At 34.9% G+C, this 25,031-nt stretch overlaps 1 protein-coding gene across 9 annotated transcripts in view; it reads right to left on the reverse strand.

Moving 5' to 3' along the window:
* The window catches only part of CLASP2 (cytoplasmic linker associated protein 2), a 151,135-nt gene that overhangs the window by 13,921 nt on the left and 112,183 nt on the right, over positions 1–25,031 (reverse strand). For 4 of the 9 annotated variants that reach the window (XM_010582318.1, XM_010582335.1, XM_010582327.1 and 1 more), the window contains 9 exons: positions 21,185–21,291; positions 17,660–17,904; positions 16,946–17,009; positions 14,987–14,989; positions 11,702–11,865; positions 10,439–10,517; positions 4,886–5,029; positions 638–781; positions 90–196 (listed from right to left, as the gene is read on the reverse strand). In XM_010582318.1, the coding sequence (XP_010580620.1) occupies positions 90–196; positions 638–781; positions 4,886–5,029; positions 10,439–10,517; positions 11,702–11,865; positions 14,987–14,989; positions 16,946–17,009; positions 17,660–17,904; positions 21,185–21,291 (1,057 nt within the window). Of the gene's footprint in view, positions 1–89; positions 197–637; positions 782–4,885; positions 5,030–10,225; positions 10,277–10,438; positions 10,518–11,701; positions 11,866–14,986; positions 14,990–16,945; positions 17,010–17,659; positions 17,905–21,184; positions 21,292–21,989; positions 22,053–25,031 lie in introns of all 9 variants that reach the window. The other 5 variants (XM_010582288.1, XM_010582284.1, XM_010582277.1 and 2 more) reach the window with 2 other exon arrangements.

Here is a 25,031-nt window from a genome sequence, read left to right on the forward strand (position 1 = left end):
CTCCACGCTTTCACTGTCAGGGTTACAATTTTGGATAACGTGTAATGAAGCCTTAGATGCAGAACTATAGCAACACCAGCTTACATTACCTTGGTGACAAAGTGTTCTGCGATGTATTGGTTGGGGAAGTGAGAGGACTTGACCAACTTGCTGGGGAGCGTGGAGTAGGTCTTGTTAAAGGACTTCCCATTGATCCCTGGAGGAGGAGAGGTGAGAAGAGATACTCCAGTAGGACTTCAGCTTCCCTTTTAACTTATTATTGTATTTATTTTCTAGGGCCCAGAAACATTTAAAGAGCTTCTATTTAAGTTCTTGATTGGCTAACCAATTACTAGTAAGTTCAATCAGGTATAACTTTGAAACGAGTAAAGTAAAAGATAAACTACTCTTAAAAAGCACATGCAAAATTACTAGGTCACTTGGAAGCAACATAGACTTAGAAAGTATCATTCTCTGGAGGAAAAAGAAAAGGCATTCCATAAAGAGTGATATCTGCTATTAAGACATAATTCTACATAGGATTTAGGTTGCCTCCTGTCCTCTACCAACCTTGTTGCTCTCACAAATAACTATACTGAAATGGACTTACGTTCAAAACACCAGTAACTTCAGAAAGAATAGTAAGAGGTGTAGATACCTGACCACTGTTGCCTGTATTCCGGAGATGATTATGGAGAAGCTTTGTGGCTCCATCCTGAAATGTTTTTGGTAAAGCACCCAATAGCATTGTAAACTCTGGAGTGTTGAGTTCAAAAAGGGAAATCAGCACTGACTGCGCAGCCTAGAAGAAAATACACATTGAAGATATTAATTTGAATTTCTAAAGTAATTTTATTAGCAAGAAATGCTATAATGAGTGGTAGTCACAAAATGTGACTTAAGTCTTGATCAAGCTTGAATAAGGATGTTAACAGATGTGAACAAAAGCAATTCATATTTGCTGGTGAGCTGGAAGTTCAGATATTGATAAATCCAGGCACACAATAACAAGCTTAAAATTTGCACAATCATTTTAACAAGCAGTCTTTGAGAAACATGCTCCTCAACACTCCCAACCCCAGATTCCTACTTAGTAAAAAAAGTACTGAAAAGAATTCACAAAATGGCTTTTTAAATTTGTTCAACTTGCCAAACCCTTTAAGAGAGGAATGGAACACACCAGGCAGGAACAAGCCTGCAATTCCTTCTCCTGAGTTCTGCAAGTGATAATAACAGATTATGGATAATCAACACACTAGCTTGAAAAGGCATGGTTATGGATTTAAAAATTTAAAAAAAAAAACGAACCCCAAACCAAACAACAAACCCCAAACCAAAAAAAACCCCAAACCAAAAAAAACCCCAAACCAACAGATATCCTAATTTGGAATGAGACAGTCTTGATTTTGAGTTGTGATCACAGCACTTGATATTCTTTATAACTTATCCTACAGTCAAACTAGTTTGTTAACCTTCCCCCACCTTCCCGCCCTGCTTCCTTTAGCTTTTTAAAAGATAAGCAAACATCATGAAGAATAATTTAGCTGACTACATATTCTAAAGATGAACATTGTTAAGTACTGGAGTTTGTGGTCTACTGGATGTCACCTCCCACACCCTCAATTTTAATAGTTCATCTTTAACATCATCCTCATCCTACAGCATGTTTTACTATATATTTTTTTAATTGGTATCAAAAAATAGAGCTCTTTACTGACAAAGCAACACAGTAAGTTACACAATGGTTGGGTTCCCTCTAGTAAAGGAATGTTGACTGCATGACTTCGTAACGCTTGTACAGTTTGATGAATATTCACTGGGTAGTCTAACAAACCTGTCAACATAGCAACTAAACCAACACATGCAATGAAGGCCTACAGATTAAGTTCTCCATAATTTTTTAATAGTTTCTTTGTAGTACAAAACTCTGATTCTAAGATTAAGCAACTATGTCTAGTTTATACAGCTCACCATCAAGGTCTGCCATGCACTGGAGAGAACCAGTGCCTCATGCTAGACAGAATGATAGGCAGCTTGCTTAAGCAGCAATATACTTCAAGCAAGTAGTTTAGAAAATTCTTTTAGACATTTATTTCCCTCCTTTTGCTTCCAGAGCAATGAACTGTAGCATTTTTTAATTAAAAGTGGAAAGCCAAGGTATGAGCACACATACCAGCACACATCTCAGTATTAAGTTTAATGACAAAAATACTAGCATGTTAGATTGCCACAAATTATCTTTGCACACTCGTGACTGGCTGTTTTCTTTAACTTTTATTCCCTTCTCGCTCTGAATGCCTTCCTTTCAAGGGAACACCCTGAATGCCCTCTACAATCTGTCTTTAATGTTTCTCTTTTCCTTGTTATTTCTTATGGTCAGTCTTTTAACAGAAATTGATACAAAGCAAAACCAAAACAAATCCAGCAACTGAGCAAAGGCTTGGGAATTACCACTTTCATTTTTCTGTCCTGTTATCCATGTCTCCACTCCATAACACTGTGTCTATTTAAGCTGCCAATAGAATAACAGAATAGACAGTCCAGGGTCATATCAGGAAATAAACCGGTATCATCAAGTTTGCCCAAAATGAAGCTCAGCCTGAAGTATCAAAATTGATACTGATTCAGAGAAGGTTTTCAGCTATACAATTATCTATTTTCTCTCTCTCTTCCTTGACAAAAAAAGAAAAAAAAAAAAAGAAAAAAAGAGGCATTTTAGAGTATTTGGAGGTTTTTCTTCTCCTCAGCATAAGCTTTCTCTCTTGAGATTTAAGTCCAGTCATACAGAAAACATCTTTAAAAGTCTGCAATAAGGATTAGAAATATTTGTTTAGTTTTGTTCTTAGAGGAACTCTAATAAGATTCTAATTCCTTCCAGAAGAACTCTAATCTTAGAAGAAATCCAAGTTCTGAAACACAGAATTTCACCTTCCAGAAAGGACCTCCAGAAAGTACTACCATGCCACTGAACTGCACTGAGTGCCCAACTTCAGATTAATACAATAAAAAAGGATTTTTCATAATACTTAGTACCAGAAATGTTTTTACTAAAAAAAAAAAAAAAAACCCCACCAAAACCAAAACCAACAACAACAAAAAAACCAAAACCCAAACCCATCAATTACACAGAAATACACTTGGCAAAAACTTTTAATTTAAAGAATCATACTAAATGCTATAAGCTTATTAAAATAAATAAAATGAAAAAGCCTGTGATAGTAGGCTGTGAAGCCTGTTAAGAGAACGAAACATTTTGTACCATCAGAATAACTCTTTTGACTACTTATTGGTGAAATTTTATTTTCAAGAGTTATTAAAGGCTTTTGGCAGTAGTTGCCTCTAACAGCTGTGTTATGGAAAGAAAAAATAAAATGAGAAAACTTCAAGTAATTAAGGTGTTCCAGATGATTAAACTCACTGGCAATTTTTTCCGTGATTCAGTTACTTATTGACATAAAAATGCTTATTAGACATATGAACCATCAGATATGACAGCTTGCCACGTGTCTTAGTACTAAAACTTTACTGATTTAGAAGATAGTGCTGCTTCAATTCCTCTCCTGTTTTATGGTCTTATGTATGTCACTAGAACATGGTACTAGGCAAGAAAAGTCCATAGGATATAATCTATTACTGCTTTCTCACACTCATGAAGTTATAGAAGTGAAAGGCAGAAACATTATCTCCAATATAAACTGTCCTATATTTTTTTATTACGTATTCCACAACTTCTTGATATCTGCAATGTTCGTAAGTTATTTTTACTTTTGTTCTCTTCACATTACACACTTTGTGAGACAGCTCCCCCAAAACATCCCTCCTAAAGAAAGGAAGTTTTGGTACTGTTTCCAGAAACAATGAATTTGCCAACTTAATTAAGTTGCCTTAATTGAAAATAGCAAAGGAAATCTGAATGGTTACAACTCTTCAAACTGCAGAAATAAACAGAGAAAAAGAAACAGAAGAGTTAGTTCTCTGTGTCAAAGATGCTTGCACTTACAAGCCATGAAGTAAATAGGTTTGTTTAGCATTCACAAAGTGTTAGCATGCTGATAATGGCAGCTACGACAGAATGGCTGGTGACAATCAGAACAACAAAACTATTCCACCAAACTGCAAACAAAATTCAACGATTTTTGCTTTCTGTAACTGGAAGGACTATTTAGAAACTGTTTCCAAAGAGTGCACTAGTACATTTCTCATGGTTATTCCGTATCCCTGGTACATCTACATAACTCACAAATATTAATTTTCACTTCACAACAGTTATGTGGAAAAGGGAGTTTTGCACTGGAACTGGACCATTGCAAGAACAAACCTTTGATACTACCTTATTAAAGCACAAACTTTCTTTTGTCAAAGGGTCAACAGTTATTTACCTATCTTTTGTTAAACACAAAGGATTTGAGAAAATCCAGAGATTGAACCAAGTCTGCTACCAAACTTACCATTCCTGTTACAAATGTGCTATTAGTATCACAGAGTGTGGTCTCTGAAGTAATATTAAAACTGTATAGAAAATGCCCACTGAAGAGATTTTAATACCAGATAGTGCTTGAAACAAAGTTATTCCTTGTATTATGAAAGATAATCTCAATGTATCAACACACATGAAAACACAACCCTAACGGAGAGTTTCAACATGTGCTAATTTTAAATTTTTACTTAAATATTCTTACACATACAATTTTTGGCAGAGTTTTACTTCGTCACTTCTGATACTTTATACAGAAAAATTAGGTGTGTTTGCCGAGAAGGATATAAAAGTACCTTTTCTCTATGAAAGAGTAAGTTTGTTTTTAAAAGAGAAATAATTTTTTTTGTTTAGGCAAGAAATATGAGCTTCTCTAATTTGCCAAGATACTTCAAATGTATTGCAATTCTAAGCACACGTTAACAAACATACCTTCCTAACATCTGAGCTTTTAGGTTCTGTGGTCCAGGTGATAATTCGAGACACTGCTAACCTAGTTTCACTTGAATTTACAAAATCTCCTGGATCCATCTGTTGTGCGAGAGTCTCTATGTATTTAAGGATTGCAACTTTGACCTGCAAAGAGAAATAGAGTCAGGTGGACAATGAAAATGGTATGCTGCAAGAACAAGTGTGCTCACAGAGTAGAATGTTCATTCCCTAAATAAAGATGATTTTTTTTTCTAATTAAACATCTTCTCAGCATTAATATAAAACTCTACAGAATAAATAAATTTACAAATGGATATAACATTTCAAGAAGGGAGTTATTCCTCAGAAATTCAAGTATTAATAAAAATCTTAAATTTCACTGGTAGCAACTAAAAGATACACAAATCATTGCATATGCAGAAGCTTGTATTTAACAAAAAAACGAAGTACTCAAAATATTTAAGAATAATCACAATTTTAAAGAATTACTCAGAGTTATTAAGAACTTTTTTCAAGTACTAAAATGAAAAATGAACATCATTTGATGAACCAATAATCAGTTCCTATTAGTTCCTCCTATGTAGTTAACAGCATTCTTTTATAAAACACCGGAGTTGAGCAGTCACTATCTTCGGGGATAAGCCACATGAATCTTCCCATTAAATACTAAAAAGGTATGGAATAGAAGTTCTACAAAAGAGTTAGAAGGGGTCACGTGCACTTTTCCTTTGAAGTTATTTCAGAAACAGAGACATGGATTTACCAGGACAGAAAAGCTGCTTCACTCCCTCATTTATCTGAGTATCGTTCTCCTGCTCCACCAACTCCCTCTAGTCCTTATGCAGAATCTCTGTTTTATACACCCCAGACTGCAGCCTCTCTCTAGTTTCTCCCAAATTGCACCACTGCACAGCTTTGGGCAAAGGGCTATTATGCTTTTATCTCCCTTAAATATTTATGTTCTCAGCTCCTGCTGCCCCAGAGATTTGTCATGCAACCCATCAACAAAAGCAGTGAACATTAATTTAGGCCACCTCTTTGACTTAGCTGCTTTTATTTCCACTAATAATTGTAACGAACCAGAAATACCTCCCAGGAAGGAGACACCTATGTTCATCATAACCAGAACGAAAAAGAGCTCTGGGTATATTTTCAATTGTTCATGGCTTGTAGTACAACTGTTCTGAGCAAAACTATTTAGAAACTTCCCTTGGTCATGAAAATTTGCAAGCTATTAAAAACTCAAGGTACACTAAGTGACACACACATTAGTGATAATTGATACATGTAGATTAATAACAAATACTTCATTTTCACAGCAGCTGTTAAAGATCGACTTCTCCAAAGTTATACATACAACAAACAACAGCTGGAGGCTTTCATTCTATGCAGATCATTACCAACAAATGCAGTCAAAAAACCCGCTACTTGCTAGACATTTTCCAAAGGGAAAAAAACCCACAAACATCTCCGCAGCAAAAAACCTTAGGCTACATGTTTTTCCAAACATGAAGTATTAGTTAAATTTCTAGATTACCAAGTGAAAACATTATGACAGCACTACGTTTCACTGTTCACAATTTAAATACATACAATATCACATCTTAAAAAAAATTATTGGTAAGAACTGTAACACTTAGAACATTGAGGAATTTCTCCCAGTGAAAAAAATCTGGAGCACTGTATCTGAGGGCACAGTATTATTTAGAGTTTAAACTATTCCAACAGAGTAAATTGCACAGACTTCTGGAAAGATGGAGGTTCTCAGGAGACAGAAGACCACTGAACAGAATACGAATGGAGAGAATTCACACTAGTAAAGCTTTTCACAGCGAGACAGATATTCAAAGCTAAGTTTCACAACTATTTTGAAAGAGACTGTTTTTCACTAATTGCTTTTGAGAGAAGACATTCTGGAAGGGGTACCTTTCTGTGCTCAAATACGAGACAGTATTATTACAGATAAAAAAACCTCGCACCCTGAATAAACTCTGTAATAGCAGTGAATCTACTTATGATGTATTTTTGTCATGATTTCCTGTAAGTGTATAGAGAGTTGCGATTCAGAAATAAATGCTCTAACATAGTCCTCTTCAACAATCCATTTAATCTCTCCGAGAGCGTTGATAACAATTTTTTACTGCAATGAAAGCAGCTCCAGGAATTCTTACAATGAATATTTGCCGTTAATCTGAAACCATTGTCTCTGAAGTTGTTTAATGCTGTCTTGACTTTCTTCGTACTCTTCTAAGTTGAATTTATTGTACTTTTGCTGGACTATAAACACGGAGACATTTGTCCTGTACAGCATATAACACAGACATTTTGTTTAAGAATAGCACTACTGTAGTGAGTTGAAATACAGATCGAGCCACAATTAGCACTATTACTCACAAAAAAAGATTAGACATAAATGGAACTGAAGTGCTTCATAAACATCTTTCACAGATAATAAAATTACAAATTCTGGCACAAAAGTACATGCAACTACCTCCAGAGATTCAGGAAATACCATAAGGATAAGTCAGTGCCAGAAGGCAAATATTTTCCTGTCCTGTGAAAAATTTGAGATTTACACCGTTTCATTTGCTGCATCAGGGCAAGATAAAAGAAACACTTCACATAACAGGAAAAAAGACAAAAGAAGAGAGGAATGTAGAGAAGATGCTTTGCTTAAACCAGAAAAAAGTCTATCTCTTATAGTGCTTTCCTGGGATGCAAAAGACTCTACTCTGCCTTACTCAGACTAAATAAAAGCAATCACACAAAGTGACTTTCAGATTGCCACATCCCAGGTGTCTGTCCCTCAGTTACCGAATACTTAGAGGAGTGACTGCCTCTGCCATTATTTAACCAGATGACTAAAAGGTAAACTAAAGATGAATTTTGAAGGGCTCTTTCATCTCTGTGAATCTGTGTCATTGGTTGGTTAGGTTTTTGTAAATCCAGAAATTTTAATACCGACTTTGGAAAAAGAAAAAAATTCTTCTGATGAACTGTGGCAAAAACCTTTGTCAACAAATCAGTATTTTCAAAGGAAAGAAGGGTTCAGAAACTTGTAATGAACTTTGGCCACAATGCTTAAATCAATTCCTCACTGCGTTTGAGGTATTTGATATTCAACCTGAGAAAAAGGAAAGTGATGATATGAAGTGTATTTCAGGACAACACTCATCCTTTGGAAAGCTTATGTTCTGCATCTGTGAAAATAAGCTTAATAGAATATACGCCATCTAGAAGATTTGACTCCTATGCCCATCCACACATTTGACCAAAACAGATACATGCATCTGGCACCTCTAAACTGCTTCAGCAGTTCATCACACCTATATGTAAAATTATAGCAAAACAAAGTAAGATAGATACAGTGCAGTACACTGTGCTGCATCCTCCATGGATTAGGTCAGCAGAATCATATCTTCTCTATGTTTGGTCCTCTTACTGGCTAGCTATCCAAATCCACCTCCGTGGCCACTCTAAAAGCTTGACTTTTATCGTCCAAGACTTAGCCATGTTTGTAAGTGTAAGAACAACAATGATAGTTTACTCTAAAGAATCATGATTATTTACTACCACCACATGAAAACCAGAGGGAAAAGTCATTTGCAGAAGGGAATCCTTCCACGGAGCAAATTTCTGATCTACCACCCCTTCTTATATCTGACCATCTTTAAGGATGCTGAAAATCCTTTCTCTGATTTTTCCTGTCACAGTGAATGCTGTTTCTCAGTATGTCTAGCCCAAAGGCACACTCTGCAACAAAATAGTAATTTATCAGAATAAGAACAAAAGCTGAAGACTTCAAGAAATGGAGTAGTGCCCTAGGATTATCAAGTGATCTGATAGACATCTGGGTGCACTGAGGATGGGATTTAGACAAAACACTCAAGAACATGGATATTAAATGGATACTTTTGCAATTTACATTCACTAACTTTACTGTCTGGATCCAGAAGTTGTAGTTACCTCACAGAGATGGAAGTAAGGTGTAGATACCACTTTCTTCTGAAAAAAGCTTACCTTCTCTTAAACAGTTACATACTTCACTGTCCCAAAAATTCCTTTTAAATACTCTTGATTTTATTTCAAACTAACAGGTGTTGTTCTGTGGAGGTAGTTTTTACCAACATCTTGATTTCAGAAGTCTCTCTCAAATACTGGAAATTATTTTCAGCATGTCCTCCCATTAAGTGCTTCAGATTTCTTAATTCTTTCTAGGTTGCATAGTGAATATTCTTGAACTTAGCCCCAACTCAGCCTATTAGGCGTCCATGTCTCGTTCCAAATCTACACTCTCAACTTTGAAACGTGATCGATATGCGTTTACCAGTTATACTACTGTATGGAATAAAGAACATCTCAACCATCAAATTCACCTTCCTGGGGAGGAAAACCAAGTAAAACAAAACCAAGCTCAATTTGTTCCAAGGATTTATTTAAACAACAAACTGATTTTTACTACCTCATTTGCTGTCTTCAATAAATGACAGCAGTCCCTTTTTAACACAGCTCTACGAAGCAACAGTGGTCAACGTATCAACTGTCCTCAAAAGCTTAAAAAAGTAAATTTTACTGTATTGTAGACAAAAAAGGCATATTCATGTGACTTTAGGTTCAACATAACTTTGGAAAAGTCGTATTCTTGTGCAGTATCAAACTATGTAAAAGTATTTCGTGCAGGATAGAGCAGAAAATGCCAGTTATCATATGCTTGTTATTTCCCCATTCACTTCACTTGTAAATCTTCTTAGGATTTGATGCATTTTTCCTAAAAATCAACTCTCTTTGGAACTGTAAATGTACTACAGATTACATTTTTACTTTACAGTTATACTGGCAGCTCTATGTGCTATAGATTCTTATGTAAAAATGTGTGTAAATATAAAGCTACACACTGCTTTCAGAAAAGTAAGTGTACCACAAAGGGAGCTGATTTTTAATACAGTAACTCAAGTTCATAGTAATATTAAAATAATTTAAATTCATTCAAGACCTATCAGGCTGAACACAGGAAAAAAATATATATGAACTAGGAAAACACAACTGGGAAATCACAAACATAAAATTAGAAAAGACTTGATAGAGTGAGTTTGCATAACCAGCTTGATGTTAGGCGGCCACATTTTTGTTGCTCATTTTTACTGTACTGTGGTTTTATTAGATCTCTCTCGCAGCAAACATTTTCATACTAGTGAAACGTTTAAAATTGAACATCTGCATGCTTAAAGTTTCTCACAAAGGTTAGTAGCAGCATACGAATGCATTCAAATAAAAATTATTGGAAACACTGTAAGAGTTTGACATAGGGTTAAGAATAAAGACAATAATTCAGACAAAAACCTTTGAGCTCCAAAAAGAGCGAAGCTGGTCCTGTAGTGCTGGCTTGACTGTCTGAAAGTTTACAAAAACAAAATCCACTAATTGAAAACCTTTTTTTGGTTGTTTTTTTTTTTTAAACAAAACAAAAATAACAAATCCAAATTCAAATATTAAGACAAGCAAATGTCTATCAATGAAGATTTATGTTTGCAATGCAAGCCTGAAAACTCTTACCTTCAGGCTAGGTGTTTGGGTTTGATCAACAGTAAATCTCATTAAAATACTGAATTGGAGGTCATTTGGAAAAGATTCCCTGTAAAACAAACAAATCAAATCATGTTAAGTTACATGAAATTTTCTTTTAGTACCTGTTGAGAGGCACTAAATAAGCCCTCATTCTTTTCAGTAGAGAAAAACTTTAGTACTTTTAAAAGAAAAAAAATGTCTACCCATTTTGTTGATATTGTATCTGACTTCCAGAAACATTCAACTAGCATGTAAAGGACAAAAATTAAGAAATTCCTGCTTTGAAGCAATTATAGCTAGAATAGATAATGCAAGTAATAATGAATGATATAATGATGATACAGTTGTATTCTGAGTCTGAATCTATGCAATCCTCAAATTAATAGGCAGTGGTACTGCTAATGGTATACACCAGACTCCTCCTGCACACTTCCCTGAACCATCCTGTTCTACCTTGGGCTGCCTCCGCTCTCCCACATCGCACACTCAGGGTATGACCTTCAAGGGCTCTGCTGCAGCAGCAAAAAAAAGATATGTAGCAGATCATACTCCCTTCTCTCCCTGCAACATACACCATACCTCTCCCCTGATTTCACTGATCTGCCACATGAATAGGTTCAGCTGAGGCCTAGACTGCTTAGACTGTCCTGTACTTCAGAGAACAGAGGATGAGAAGTAGATCCCAGAGTCCCTCCAACTCTCTTTAAAAATCTAGCCTTCATCTAGAAATAATACTGGCGAGGGATAGGCAGCTCTGGTGGCCCGCAAAATCATGTAAGATCATTTTGGATCAGGCTATTCGTGAAGTTTGGGGAGAGTGGAAGACAGAAATCAAATCCATTATTGCGCCATAGCTCCTTAAAAGCCTGCTGGCAGAGAGATTAATATTGCAACAATATTTTTATATCAAAATAAAGAAGTTCAAACACAAGCACTCCATCACTGAACACAAGGCAAGACAACAAACATATATGGCTCAGATACACATTTTGGAATCAGGTAAGTAGTATCATATTAATTGTTCAGCATTAAGGACTCAAACCCTTTCAACTAAGAGTCATTTAGGAAAGCAAAATGCTTAAGCAGCGAGGTTTACTGAAGTTTCATTTTCTGTTATTAGATCTATATTTTTCCAAGTATCTCATAGCACACTAAACCCCCCCCCAAAACTTGGAAGTAGCACAAAGGTTTGTATTGGTTTTTTAGTGTTGTTTTTTTTTTTAAAAATTACTTTTTTTATTAACTCATTACCTTGTGACATCAAGTGCCTTCTGAACTTTTGCTTGTACAGACCCAAGCAAATCAGCACCCATCTTTTTCAACAGCTGTGTCAGCAGTACAAACAGCCAGTCCTGCAGGTCTTCTTTATGGACCTGGATGAAGTCCACCAGTGTCTCCAAAAACATACTGAACACCTACAAGGCAGAAGAAGATGGAAAGAGGGTGGGATGGGGCAAAAGAGGAAACGACACTGACATATGCTGAACTTACAAACAAAGAAGAAAGCAGTAAGGGAATCAGAGGCAGAGAAAGGCAGTGTTTTGCAGCCAAGCAGGAAAAGAAAAAAAAAAAGAGAAAAAAAAAACTTTCTTGCCCTCTCATCGGATTTTGATAGAAGAGTACATTGGAAATGTTAGCTGACTTCTGCAGAAGTTTGACAATTAGGTATTCCATGCAGTTTCATCAAGAAAAGAAATGCTTACTGTGATGGCTGGCGCAACCTCAATTTTTTCAGTAAAACAGTTTTTTATCCTTTCAAGCTTTATCATCAAGTTGATTTGACATATTCCTCAGACTACAAAACCACTTGCTCTCTAAAACCAAAAAAGCTGCTACAATTCTTTAGCAAGATATTAATTTTAAATATGTGCATTACTAAATACTGCAAAATCATGAAAGCTGGCCAATTCCTTTACATAAAATACTTGTTGAACAGAACAAGATTCTCCTGCTATTGCAGGTATCCAAACACAAAATTATTCACTAGAGTATGGAGGGGGGGGGAAGGGGGGGGGAAGGGAAAAGACATATTGTATTTATAGTAACCTCAGCACTCAGACCAGGCAGAAGAGCTTTTTGGAGGGAAGGGGTAAAGCAGGGCATGACAAATAGGTAACTTAGTTTAAACGGCCTTTTTAGTATCTCACTAATTTTATGTTTTTTCAAGACTTACAGTGAAATCGGGATGTATATGCTCTATACCGGTGTGGCCCATGGGTTTCCCATTTCTCTGAGAAGAAAAATGGGTGTTTGGGCTGAAAAGACTACCTTCACAACTGATATGCACTCCAGCACCAGCAGATCAGTGGGTACCGAAGCAGAAGTATTGCTATGATGCAAAGAGGGTTGGAGAGAGATTGCCTCCTGAGTATGTATGACGTGGGTACAAGGTTGGAAATAGCTGCTGCAGCAGAAGGGCTGGAACCCTACATCCTCCTGAGGCTCACCTGGCTTGTCATAAGGCCAACTTCTGCTGCTGTCTGTGAGAGTGGATGATCCTAAACTGTGATCATACCTCACATGGCTGCAGAAACCAGTCCACGGAAGTGGGCTTTCTTCCACAGCACTGATCAAGGCTGCTGCATGCCCACATCACTTAAGAAATTAGATCTCTTTTCATGTTGATAATGAAGCCAGGGTAGGCAAATTCACACCATAAAGTGAAAAAAAAAAATCCATACAGGTATCTTTAAAAGAAGTGCCTCAAAATTTACATTAGAAATGAAATATAAATTCAGGTTTTTTTGTCAAGAAAGGCAAAATCATCCTTCAGGTCCCTTCCAACCTGCTATTCTATGATTCCTTCAAGATCTAATAAAGACCAAGGAGAATCTTTTCATAGACATCTTAAATACTGAAAAGCTGTGTTAGAAACAAAACAGTACAAATCCCGCTCAACATAAAGCCCATCGGGATGAGTTAATTTAATTAACTTCCCTTTTGGGGCAAACTACATTGAAAAATGTAAAAATAAATTAAAAAAAGATAAAATTGCTAACTCCTCTGCTCTCTGTCTAAATTTGTATTCAAGTCTGATGTTTAAAAATTATCCTCCCAGTAGTGGGAAGAAATTTTTATGCTTGGGATTGGAAATGTCTTCTGTACTTGGCTAAACTGAAACAATATACCACTTTGTGCCCACTGCTTGTGCATCCACAATTATAAGACCTAGACAAAATGAAACCAAAAAGTACTTTCTGTATTGGAATATGACAGTCTTTGGATTTCACAGCCCTAAAATTCGGGAAAAATATATTGGACTTAGGCAAACAACAAAAAAAATTCTGGTGCTATAAGGATTACACTGAGGGTCTTACAATTGTATTTAAAACCCTTCAGATTAAACTATACAGCTCAGCAGAATTTAAAAACTGTACCTGTTCCTTTGAGTTTCCAGACACTGACACACACATCTTGTTCATTAAAACGTGCAAGCTGAACAAACTGGTTACAACCTCTTACTTGATGAAGTAACATGGACTTCTTATGACACTTTAAACATGTAAAGTGGTTTAAATTGAAATCATTATGAAGTGAATTATGAATCACTACGGCAAAAGTGCTCTGAGATCCTGTGCCAATGTTTTAGCTGTTAAAAATACACATAACTGAGGACTCAATTTTGCTTTTAAGCTTTGTTTGATTTTAGGTTTACCACAGTGAATGTCTGGAGAAAGCTCCATTAAATTGAGACATTTTATTGCATTTAAAAAAATATGAATCATACCATTTTGTCTTAGGCCAAACCATGAAGAATTTAAGACGACTGTAAGAGCGTTTAAGGTAAAGGATGAATTTGGAATGGAAAATGGTACTCAACCACTTATATGTTGAACAATGTATGTAGGTACTGTGATTTTTGCAGTTTCCATTTTTATGATGTAAACTAAAATTCTGAAATCAAGCATCTAAAGTTGAAGTTTTTAATAATTTGACAGCAGAAAAAATAAACACATATGAAAATAACTGTCAGTGATCTACCTTTAAAGTGAATTATTTCAGATGTGCCAACCACCACAATATAAAGCAGGAATGCATAACCAAACAATGTCAGTTAATTAGTAGATAAAGCACATCTCGAAACTTTACCACACAGTTTACGTAATTGTATATAGCATTTTATGATTGCAAAAGGCTTGACACTGCATGAACTCTTTGGGGAAGAAAAATAGAGAAAAAGGGTTAATTGCACATTCATGCAAGTAAGGTTAGGCTTCCAACAAATATTGAACCAACTTACTCTCTAAAGAGAGTTCCAACACAGGGGACAGCATGCAAAACGAAACAAAAACAAAAACAAACAAAAACAAACAAAAAAAAACAAACAAAAAAGGGAAAAAGATAAAAACACACAAATTAGTGGCCATCAATACAAAGTTCCTGTATGGAATATAAAACGAAACAAAACAAAAAAGGTATTTCAAAACTTTTATGATAAATTCAGTAATTTTATTGGGATACGCAATGTATTTTAAAAGTAAGCACTTGGCATGTACTTCAAATCATTCTCACATTTTCTCCTCCAAATAATATTACTCTCTTTTTCTAAGCAATTCCCTACATCCAGCTATCATGGTAAAGTAAACCTTTAAAAAAAACCCAAACCAAAGAGATGACAATAATTCCTACAGACACTTGAAAAGAGTCTAAGGTGAAAATTGTCTAGCCATAAGTGTGTGACAAAAATTTCACAGCTCATGAACTCTTAATACTTAAAGGATCCTCCTGATAATAGATTGATAACTATTAATAGCTTTGCAACACCAAAAAGCAGGCAAGGTTTCAGTGGCTGGAATGGGTGTACCACATACGCTATAACACATGCCAAATTTTCAAAATCAAAGAAACATTATTTTGTCAGAATGCTGAGTAAACCAAACAAAACAATCAACTAGGATAATTCCATGTAACATTCCTAAAGGCTTAATGAAAAGATAGAATGCTCTTCTAACACATACAACTAAATCTTGGAACATTTTCATTATCCTTCCCTGGCTCCCCCACTACAAAAAAAAAAATCTCCAGGGTAGTTCTGATATATGCATAGCTGCAATATTAATTAACACAAGAACAAGCAAAACTAAACCAAGCTGCTATTCACAATTTTGTCATTACTTAATTTAAAACCCAGTAATATTTCAACATTTAATTCTCTTTCCTTTCCTCTGTCTTAACTGTTCTTTTTATGGACTGTTTTCTTCAGTTTCTCTTTAACTGCTTGGCTTTGGCCTTTTCTTTTGGATTTCTGCAGTATGTGAGCAACTTTAATACCATGTTGCTGTGTGCAATGCAAGTTTCTTCCAAAATACAAGGTGTCACAGATAGCAGCTAAGTCACTTTTTCCAGCAGGAAAAATAAGGAGGACAGATGAACACTAAGTTAACCTGTCAAAACTTCTCATTACTCTGATTTTAAATTTTCCACTGCAGCAATGAGGAAGACTTAAAAAAATATGTAAAAAGTATCGCATAATCAAAGTAATTTTTCAGAATTCTGCTGGGAAATGCCAATACTTCTGAAATAACTACTTTGGTCTAAATTTATCCGGGTTATCATTTTATCAATTCTGAAATATGGACACAAAGTGGGACACATTATACTCAACATAAAAGATAAAGGTTTCTTCTGAACAAGCCTATAATTAAAAAAAAATATGAAGTTACATGTTTTTTACATGATACCATTATAACTTTGTTCAGCTCCTTACTTACCTGCAGTCCTTTTGCTATGTGAGATTTCTGCATATATAAGCTGTACTAGCAACCCACCTCCCACAAAAATTGTAAAAATACTATCAAGCGAAGTGACTTAGTTAAAATATTTTAATGGTCTTATAAAACAGAAGGATTACTCTCCTTGTTATATCATCTATACTGGGTCTTTACCTAGGTAAAAGTGAATAAAACATTGCATTTTCTTTTATACCAAAGTATATTCTCCACCTTACTTATTGAATATTAACAATGATGTAAAAATTATTTATTCAACAGTCTCAACTGCCAGCCCTATCTATGAAATTCGAGGAAGGCATCATAAGCTATGATAATACAAAATACATTGGAAAATAAATAAGTACACATTTGGTATAGTTCAGACTCATCATGTTTGATGTAGACCACTTTCTTTATGATTTAATTTACTGCACCAGAGCCTTTTGTTTCTAACAGAGAAAACCATTACTCATGTTGAAGTGGCCTCTGTAAACAACACGACTTCTTAAAAATACTTACAAATTTTGAGCACAAACTGTTGAACTACTTCAATGCATTTTAGCTGAAACTAACCTTTATTTCAATTATCCTGCAAAAAAGGTGGAAAATTGTCTTGTTCAAAACTGCAAATTAAATGGATTGAAATCTGATACCATTAACTGCTTATATAATACAGTTTGTCCATTTTAACATGTGCAAATATCACTGACATTTTACCTCAACTGGCTTTCTACTAATGTATATTTTCAAACTTTTACTGAAAGTAAGAAAAACCTGAACATACCTTACTGTGAGGATCAGCAAACATTCTTGTGAAGATTTCACACAACCTTTTCAACTCAACACGACTGTCAAAGTGACAACAATGTATTAGTCAACTCCCCAGCTAGTACTACCAGAACACTAATGCACAGCAATCAGTGAAATCAACTGTAAATACTGAATCAAATAATCTAGTAAACAAAGTAAAGAAAAGCATTTTGTTTAAGACATGGATAAAAATGTTATAGATTTGGTCTAAAATGAGACTTTCAACCTAGAAATGGCTTTCAACTAATTCATATGTAATACCATTCTTGGCTATTTTAAAAGAGCAGGTAATGAAAAAGGTATTCGCAGTAGCTAGTAGTAAACCATTTCTTCTGAATAAATACCCAATAAATAATAGTAATAATAATAATGATGAATAAATAATAAGTAAATAAAAATAAAGGCCTTCCATCAATACTAGATGCAAGCACTCTAGGAATCTTTTGTATTGCAAGAATTCTCTTGATTTTAAATTCCATTTCTTAAACTGAGGTTTTTAAACAGACCCTATACACTAGTGGCCTGAAGTGACAATAGCTTCCTCATTCCTTCCCCCACCTTACTCAGACACACACCCTGCTTTCCCTCTCCCCAGCTGTGTTCTTTAGAACATTAGCCTCCTTTCCTACTTCTCTTGCCTCCCTTCAACTCTGAAATAAAATGTTTTTCTATTAATGTGTCTTCTTACCTTAGAGTTCTCTGGTTCTTCAGTAAGTTTTGCAGGCCTAAAAGGCCTTCTTTTCTCTCTGACCAGTTGGAGCTGGCACAGCGATTTAGGACTTCAGCCACATCTTCTGTCTGTCTCATATACGTTGGTATGCTGCCATTCCTAGAGCTATAGGACCTTTCTGAACAGGCACTTGATGCATCACTGTTGGCATCATCATCCGAGTACATCCCATAGGACTCGTATCTTCTTCGCACAGGCTTCTTCTATTATACAGAAACACCCCACATTAGTACTGATTTTCAAAGAGATAGTATACATAACCATAATCAGTAGAAAGACTGATTCAAATAATCGGTGTGACCCCTACTCCCTGCAGTGACAATCAGCTCCAACTCTTCAGCAGGTCAAACCAAGTTAATTAAAATATTTTAAAGAAGTATGGCTTGCGTGGTATTCCAAATACAAAAGCAAAGCAAATGCAGAGAAGACATACGTTTGATGAAACATCACATTTAAGGTTTACTTGTAAAAATCCATAAAATTGCATGATAGGGTGACATAAAAACTGTATTGAAAGTTAGTTATTTCACTTAATAGCTTTATATAGGTTACAGAATATAAGAATCATGTCTAAACCCACATATTCTGTCATTTTAACTTACTTCCTATCATACATGTTAATAGCAAAATATTAAACTGTTGAAGAAGGAAAATAGTTTCTATACCTTAGTCCGTATGTCTCCTAAGAGCTGTTAGCAGTAAATTATTGAAAAGAAACAGAAATTGAGAACAGGAAGGTAAGGCATAGCAGCATTGTGACTATTAAACTACCTGCCACTGGAAAACGCAGTCTTATTGTAAATTTTGTTCTTAGCTCTCTATATCTGATTCGCATATCATGCATTGCCAAGAAGTAGTTTGCTAAGCTTCCATTTCCAGGGAAATATTACATATCACCTGCTGGTTGGTCACAAAGACACCTCTGTCAAAATCTTTCTGTCTTATGCAGTGATATTTGAGCATGACTACTTAACACATGCAGTCAATTACTAAGTATGAAACCTTCATTTAAACTTTATTTTTCCATCAACTTCTCCATCTGTCTTTGTTTAACTTCATTTCAGTAACTAAATTTTGTCATTGCAACAATTACTACAGCAATGTCCTACAAAAAAATTAATCACATAATGCAAAATCCCAAATCCCCTAAAAACAAAAACAAGCCAACAAGACAAAACACAACATGCCAAAGGCAGAAAAAAAAAATTTTAAAAAAGCTATTTATCCTAAAAGGAAAAACACACCCCTCTGCAAAATAACTCTGCCATTCAAATTTTGGTGTTGAAGCTAGTAGTTAAAAATTTGGTTCCATTACATACTTAAAGAAGCAGTAGTATAAGTGATTGTTTTCCCCTCAGTTATGACTACCATTTGCACAGGCTTCTCATTTTTGACTGCAGAATAACTTAAAAGGATATCACAATAAAAACTAGTCAGCACATCATGTAACAAGCAAGCTTACTGTCACCAGAACAAGCATACATACATGTGTAAGAGAATAAAGGAAGGGAAAATCACAAAGAAATGAATATTTTTGAAAAGGGTCTCCATAAGTAAAAAAAAAATAATAAAAAAAATATTAGAGAAATAGAATCTGAAATGCCCAAGGACTGTGAAGTAAAAGGTATGAAAATATGTAAAGATCACCATATCGCTGCATTTTGTGTGTCTTATATTCAAACCAGATCTTAGCCAGAAGACTGATACCCCTTTGGCTTGAGCAGTATTATAACTGGCCAACTATTTTTCATACCAGAAAAATAGTAATACGATCCAGAATATTTTTGGTTTTTATATTACATCTGTCAGGACTCTACATTCTACCTTTTAAAAACAGTGTTCTGAGGGGGGGCTTCAGTCTACAATAAACAAGAAGAGTGTTAATAACCCTTGTTAAAAAAAAAAAAAGCCATTTGTACAGGGCAACCTGTACACTTAGAAGCATGGCAGGCAACCAGGTAAAACGTTGCTGTTCTTCATCCTTCTTTGTAATGACAGACTCTAGCTAAAATACACAAACTAATTTTCCTCTAACATTTCTAGAAGCATCATGCTATTTTGGATCCAGGTAATACAAACCAGTTTCTATGAACAAACTTTATACATATAAGCCTCAAGAGCAGTCATTGGAAACATGAGTTTCTCCTCAATTTATATTCTTACTATATACTTTGCCCAGCTGAATTTGAAGAAGCTATGAAGCTACTAAAGTACTAAAGATACTCTTCATGTAGCACCAGTGTGGATAAAACTATAGCACAGGTTTTCAAATTATAGCCAGAAATTTTTCATGTTCCATGGACTGTTTTTCTGTTGTTCCCTATTCCAAAATCCAGACTGACTTCCAGTTTACTAACTAGCATTCCCCATCAATGCTGAAAACTTTTTGCAAGTTTACAGTATAAAAAAGGGGAAAACCACTCAATCTCACTGTGACCTCTTAGGCAAGACTGCACAGATATCCTGATCTCTATGCCAGTGAAGGCACACAAATTTCAAACTAATGTGCCAAGAGAGTATTAACCAAGAAATCAATAAATTGCCATACTATGAACATGACAGAGTTCTCCAGATTTTTTCCCCTGAAATTTTGTTTCTCTCTATCCAATCCTATCTGGCTATAATTAAATTTTTTAGAGTCTAATTTGTAGTTTTTTATTAATGTTCTAAATAATATTTTTGTTAAAACAGACTAATAACAAATTCCTTAAAGTATTCTGATAACTAGGTAACAGGTACTTAACAAATATTTAGTGATATGCAAATAGTATACAATACCTGATAAAAATGTATCTGATTCATAGCATCAGTATTTTAAATTAATTGAAGATTTCAGCTTGCTGATGTAACAGTCAGAATAGCAAAATACATGATGCATTCGGTTTGGCTAACTGGGGCAGAGAGGTGGAAGAGCCAAACCCACCCTTTTAAAGAACAGTAAAGGTTAAGAAAGTGAATGGTATAACCAGTTTTAAATTAATTTTGAATTTTGAAAACAAAAGAAAACAAAAACTGAACTTATGAAATGTTGCCTGCGAAGTCACCAGTTTATCTCTTCAGCATCAATCTCACATGTTATCAGACAGAACAACTTTAAATGGAACCCAAGCTTATGGTAATCACAGTGCTTAAGCTGTCATCATTCCCAGCTCTGACAAGCCTTCAACCTATCCAGAAGTTTGGCTGTTGTGGGAAACTGCTGGTTAGTGCTACCTGCTCAAGTGTCTCCTTGGACCGCTCCAACAGAACAGTCCGAGACTATTTCCTGTCTGCCATGGAAAAACGTACATTTCTCAAAAGTTAAGACTTCTGTAGGGAATACAAATTCCAATACTTTGCAACTCTAACAATTCAGTTACTCTTTTTTTCCCACCTAGAAGCCAATAAAATAATGAATGACAAGTTCTTTTGCATACTTTAATGTACAGGTAGCAAACATTTTAAGAGTCTGTATCTTAGACAAGGTAAGTGCGAGATTCTTACCAAAGCATCTGCTACTGCCTCTTCCACGTCAGAACCTGTGTTCAGAACTCGCATAGCACTAACTGATGACGACAATCTACTCGACTGACTAATTCCAAAGCCGGTACCTGTTACGACAACAAAAATGAATATAAAGAAATCAGTCAGAATAGCAATACGGGACATTAATACCACATTCACTTAAAAAAACCCAAGCAGAAGAAAAGCATTTGCTTAATATTTCTAATAAATTATGTAGTGGCTAAAATATTGGTTATTTTCATTCTGAAGTCTTTAGTGGTGCAGTGAAAAGTAAGAAATGAAGTTAAAAAAAAAAGTCAGTCATATACAAACATACTATTCCAATATCACAGGGGAAAAAAACCCAAACAACAAAATAATGGTTTTAACTGAAAGAACCTTTCTTTTTTTTTTTTTTTTTAATTAATGTCTTCTTCATTTTGGGTTTTTGTTTTCATTTTAAAAAAAGCAAATACAATGGGAAGGCTATTGAGAGTGCTAATTAGAAAACTACATGCATAAAGAATGTTCTACAAATACTGAAAAATGGAAAACTAAAAAAGTTCTTCTGCAAGTAAAAATAAAATGGTTGTTGTTAAAGAAGAAAAGGATTAACATTGGAGGGTGGGGGTGGAGACGAAATCTAGCAACATAAACACATCTATCTGGATTATTAAAACCACAAAACTCAAATTAATATAAATAATGCTTTTAAAAACTGAACTATGAGAATAACCAAGTGGGTGGGTGGGGGAAAAATCCAGGATGACTGCACAGATGACAGCAAAGTGTACTCATCCTTCACCTGTAGCCCCATAAGCATCAGGAGCGTAGAGGGCACCAGTGGATCTGGAGTGATGTCTGGAAGCTGGAATAACAGGATCATATAAACCCTACCTATTACCATGGAATCAAAGTGCTGCAATAATTGCTTAGATAAACAAGAAAATATTTATTGAAAAGATTAAGCTTTAGCACAAGAAACTGAGTATTACACAGAAGCAAAAAGCTTCAGAAAAGTTCTTTGATTATACAGAATATGATTATATAAAAATATATATAGGTTTATGTACACTGGACATTACATGCATAATTTTTTTTAATTTAAAAGATTAAGAGCAGATTAAAAGCAAGTATGTTTAAAGTTCAAAGAAAAAAAATGCATAGACACACATGCGCACACGCACACAGAATCCTCAGAAACATCTTACAAGTTCCACTGATACTGCTCTTCCATTGTAGAGTTAACCCAATTCTATGCGCTCAAGTCAGAGCCAGAGCTCACATACCACACATTTTCTGCTAAGACTGACTACTGCACAAACTTACTGTGTTAGCATCTGACAATTTGTATAAACTTGAGTTCTTGCCTATGTGCAGATAAGTCAACCTCAGTTAAAACTCACAACTATGCAGGTGAAAGTGAAAATTATTCAATTTTAATTAAAACTTTAAAATAATTGAATGCAATTAATATTTGACATTTGTATTGTTTTCTTTAAATAAATAAAATGTGAAATTGAAACATTTATGTTAGTCACTGTAGTTCATTAAGATTCTTTAAAGTTATGGAAAGTAGGAACCAAAGATCCTCAAGGGCTTTTGAATAAGGCTGGAGTACCCTCCCCCTTCTGGCACTTGTATAAAACTGGTCTTTTGGTGATTCTAAAGAAGTTGACTCACCATTGCTAGTATTTTCTTTCTTAAACCAAGTAATTTTAAGTTTAATGTGTTTTTAAACAATTCACCTTCTTTCTTCAGTTCACATAAGTTAGAATTTTACAGCCACACAAAAGAAATTGGTTTTGACAATTTTAACTTGAATTCAAAGGTCCCCCCACAGTGACATAAACCCCAGATATAACCTTATGATTTAATAAACTGTAAGTGCAAATACTGTACACCCTTTGGATAAAGTAGTATAAATAGAAACCAGGAATCAAATAAATCATCATTTCCTCTGATTAACATAGACAGTTTAGAGTCTAATTTGAATCAAATAACCCTGACACAGACCAAATCACATTTGGGGAAGCACACCTCTTTTAACCTGAGTGAACTCCAAAAATTATTCTAAGTCTTGTAAAGGTCCTGGAAACAACATTGTGTTTTTTCCACGTAAAGTTCTCTACTCCTTACATAAGGTACAGCAATGTATTTCATTTCAAACTAAATCTGCATGAAATTGTTTAGCTAAGGAATTTTATTTTTCAACTAATGCTTTGTGGAATACTTGGTTCCTTAGAAAGTATGTCTCAGCATGGAAAATGAGACAGGACAGAAGATGTCAAAACCTAGGCATCAAGGCTGACAGAGCTTTAAATACAAGCAATAATGGGATAAATCTTTCTATTGCTTTCCATCAACAAGCCCTGAAAATTAAAGGTACAACTAAAAATTCAAACTTCAGGCATGTAATTCAAGACAATCCTGCCCCCATATACATTTGAAATGTGCTGGACGAGTTTTTAAGACAGTGAAAAGAAGTACTATATTGGATCAAACACACCTCATACCAGAGCATATTTTCAAGAATATTCTTTGTACCCCTCAAATTGCAGAAATTGTGAAAGTATTTACTATTGTTGCTTCACTTTTTAAAAGATGAATCAAAGTAAGATTTTAAATGGCCTCAAAATCACATAATTTCTTAGCTAAAATATGGGAATTCTACTAGTCTGATATTTAATATTAACTACATGTAACAGAAAAATAGGCACTTCCATATAAATTACAAATCACTTGCTTCTCAGCTGTTATCTCCCAGTTTATACTCTTACATTGAGATGTGAGATTACATAAACACTTCATACGAATGCATAGAGAAACAATTACGTAGCATTTGGGTCATTTTATGCCTCAAAGGGCTTAGCATTTGTAAGCAAAAATTTCTGTGCTGAGAATCAGATGCAATACAAATTACATTTCCCCCTCCAACCTCATGTAAAACTGTCTCTAGCTACAAACACAGAGCTGAATTTGCCTTATTTCATCTTCCACTTGTACCCTTGAAAAACATTACATTTACTATTTTTGATAGAAGTTAATAACACCCCCTAAAACAAAACTGGTCCAACAAAACACTGAATGACATGCAAAATCATTCAAATAAGAAGTCATACCAGAAGGAATTGTGGGAATCATCATTTATTCCAGGTACAGCTGCCTTTTTTTTTTTTTTTAACAACACTGGATTCTTATATGTGCTACCTTGCATTCTCTGTACTATCAGACAATTCAACCTACTGTATTTGTATAGGTGCTTGTTTTGATATCAGAATACAAAAATTAACCTTCATCAACAAAAATAAAACCTCTAGTAGCATTTGTCCCAATGACCCATCTTACTGTATTAGTTAAATACAGATTTCTTAAGATAACAAGGATTTGACCAAATATAAAACCTAAATCAGGTCTCGCACGCATGTCATTGAAGTCAAGCTGTAAGGTAGCAAAAGCAGCACAAAAGGATCTGGAAAATACCCTCGTTTTTAAAAGAAAAGAAGATATGTGTGTACTACAACACAGTCTACCAGCTGTGTTTTAATAAAAGATACAAGTCTACTAATGGATCCTGCATAATGTCTACTTTTAATTTAATTTCCCAATTACATAGCATCTGGGCACATTAGCAATAGTTATTGAAACAGCTTTCATTCAGTTAATCTGTTCTTTCCCAATAAAACCAAGGCTGACAGGAAGCATACTGCCTTAACAGACCACAACAGACTTCCAATGCCAATTAGGAGTACAGTCAGATGCCTCAATTTGAGATAGAAACCAGAGATTTACTATTTTCAGACTATGTTTAACAGCTAATATTACAAAGTCCTTAACTGTAAGCTAC

The sequence above is a fragment of the Haliaeetus leucocephalus genome, unplaced genomic scaffold, assembly GCF_000737465.1.
Source record: "Haliaeetus leucocephalus isolate CR32 unplaced genomic scaffold, Haliaeetus_leucocephalus-4.0 Scaffold83, whole genome shotgun sequence".
Classification (NCBI taxonomy): domain Eukaryota; kingdom Metazoa; phylum Chordata; class Aves; order Accipitriformes; family Accipitridae; genus Haliaeetus; species Haliaeetus leucocephalus.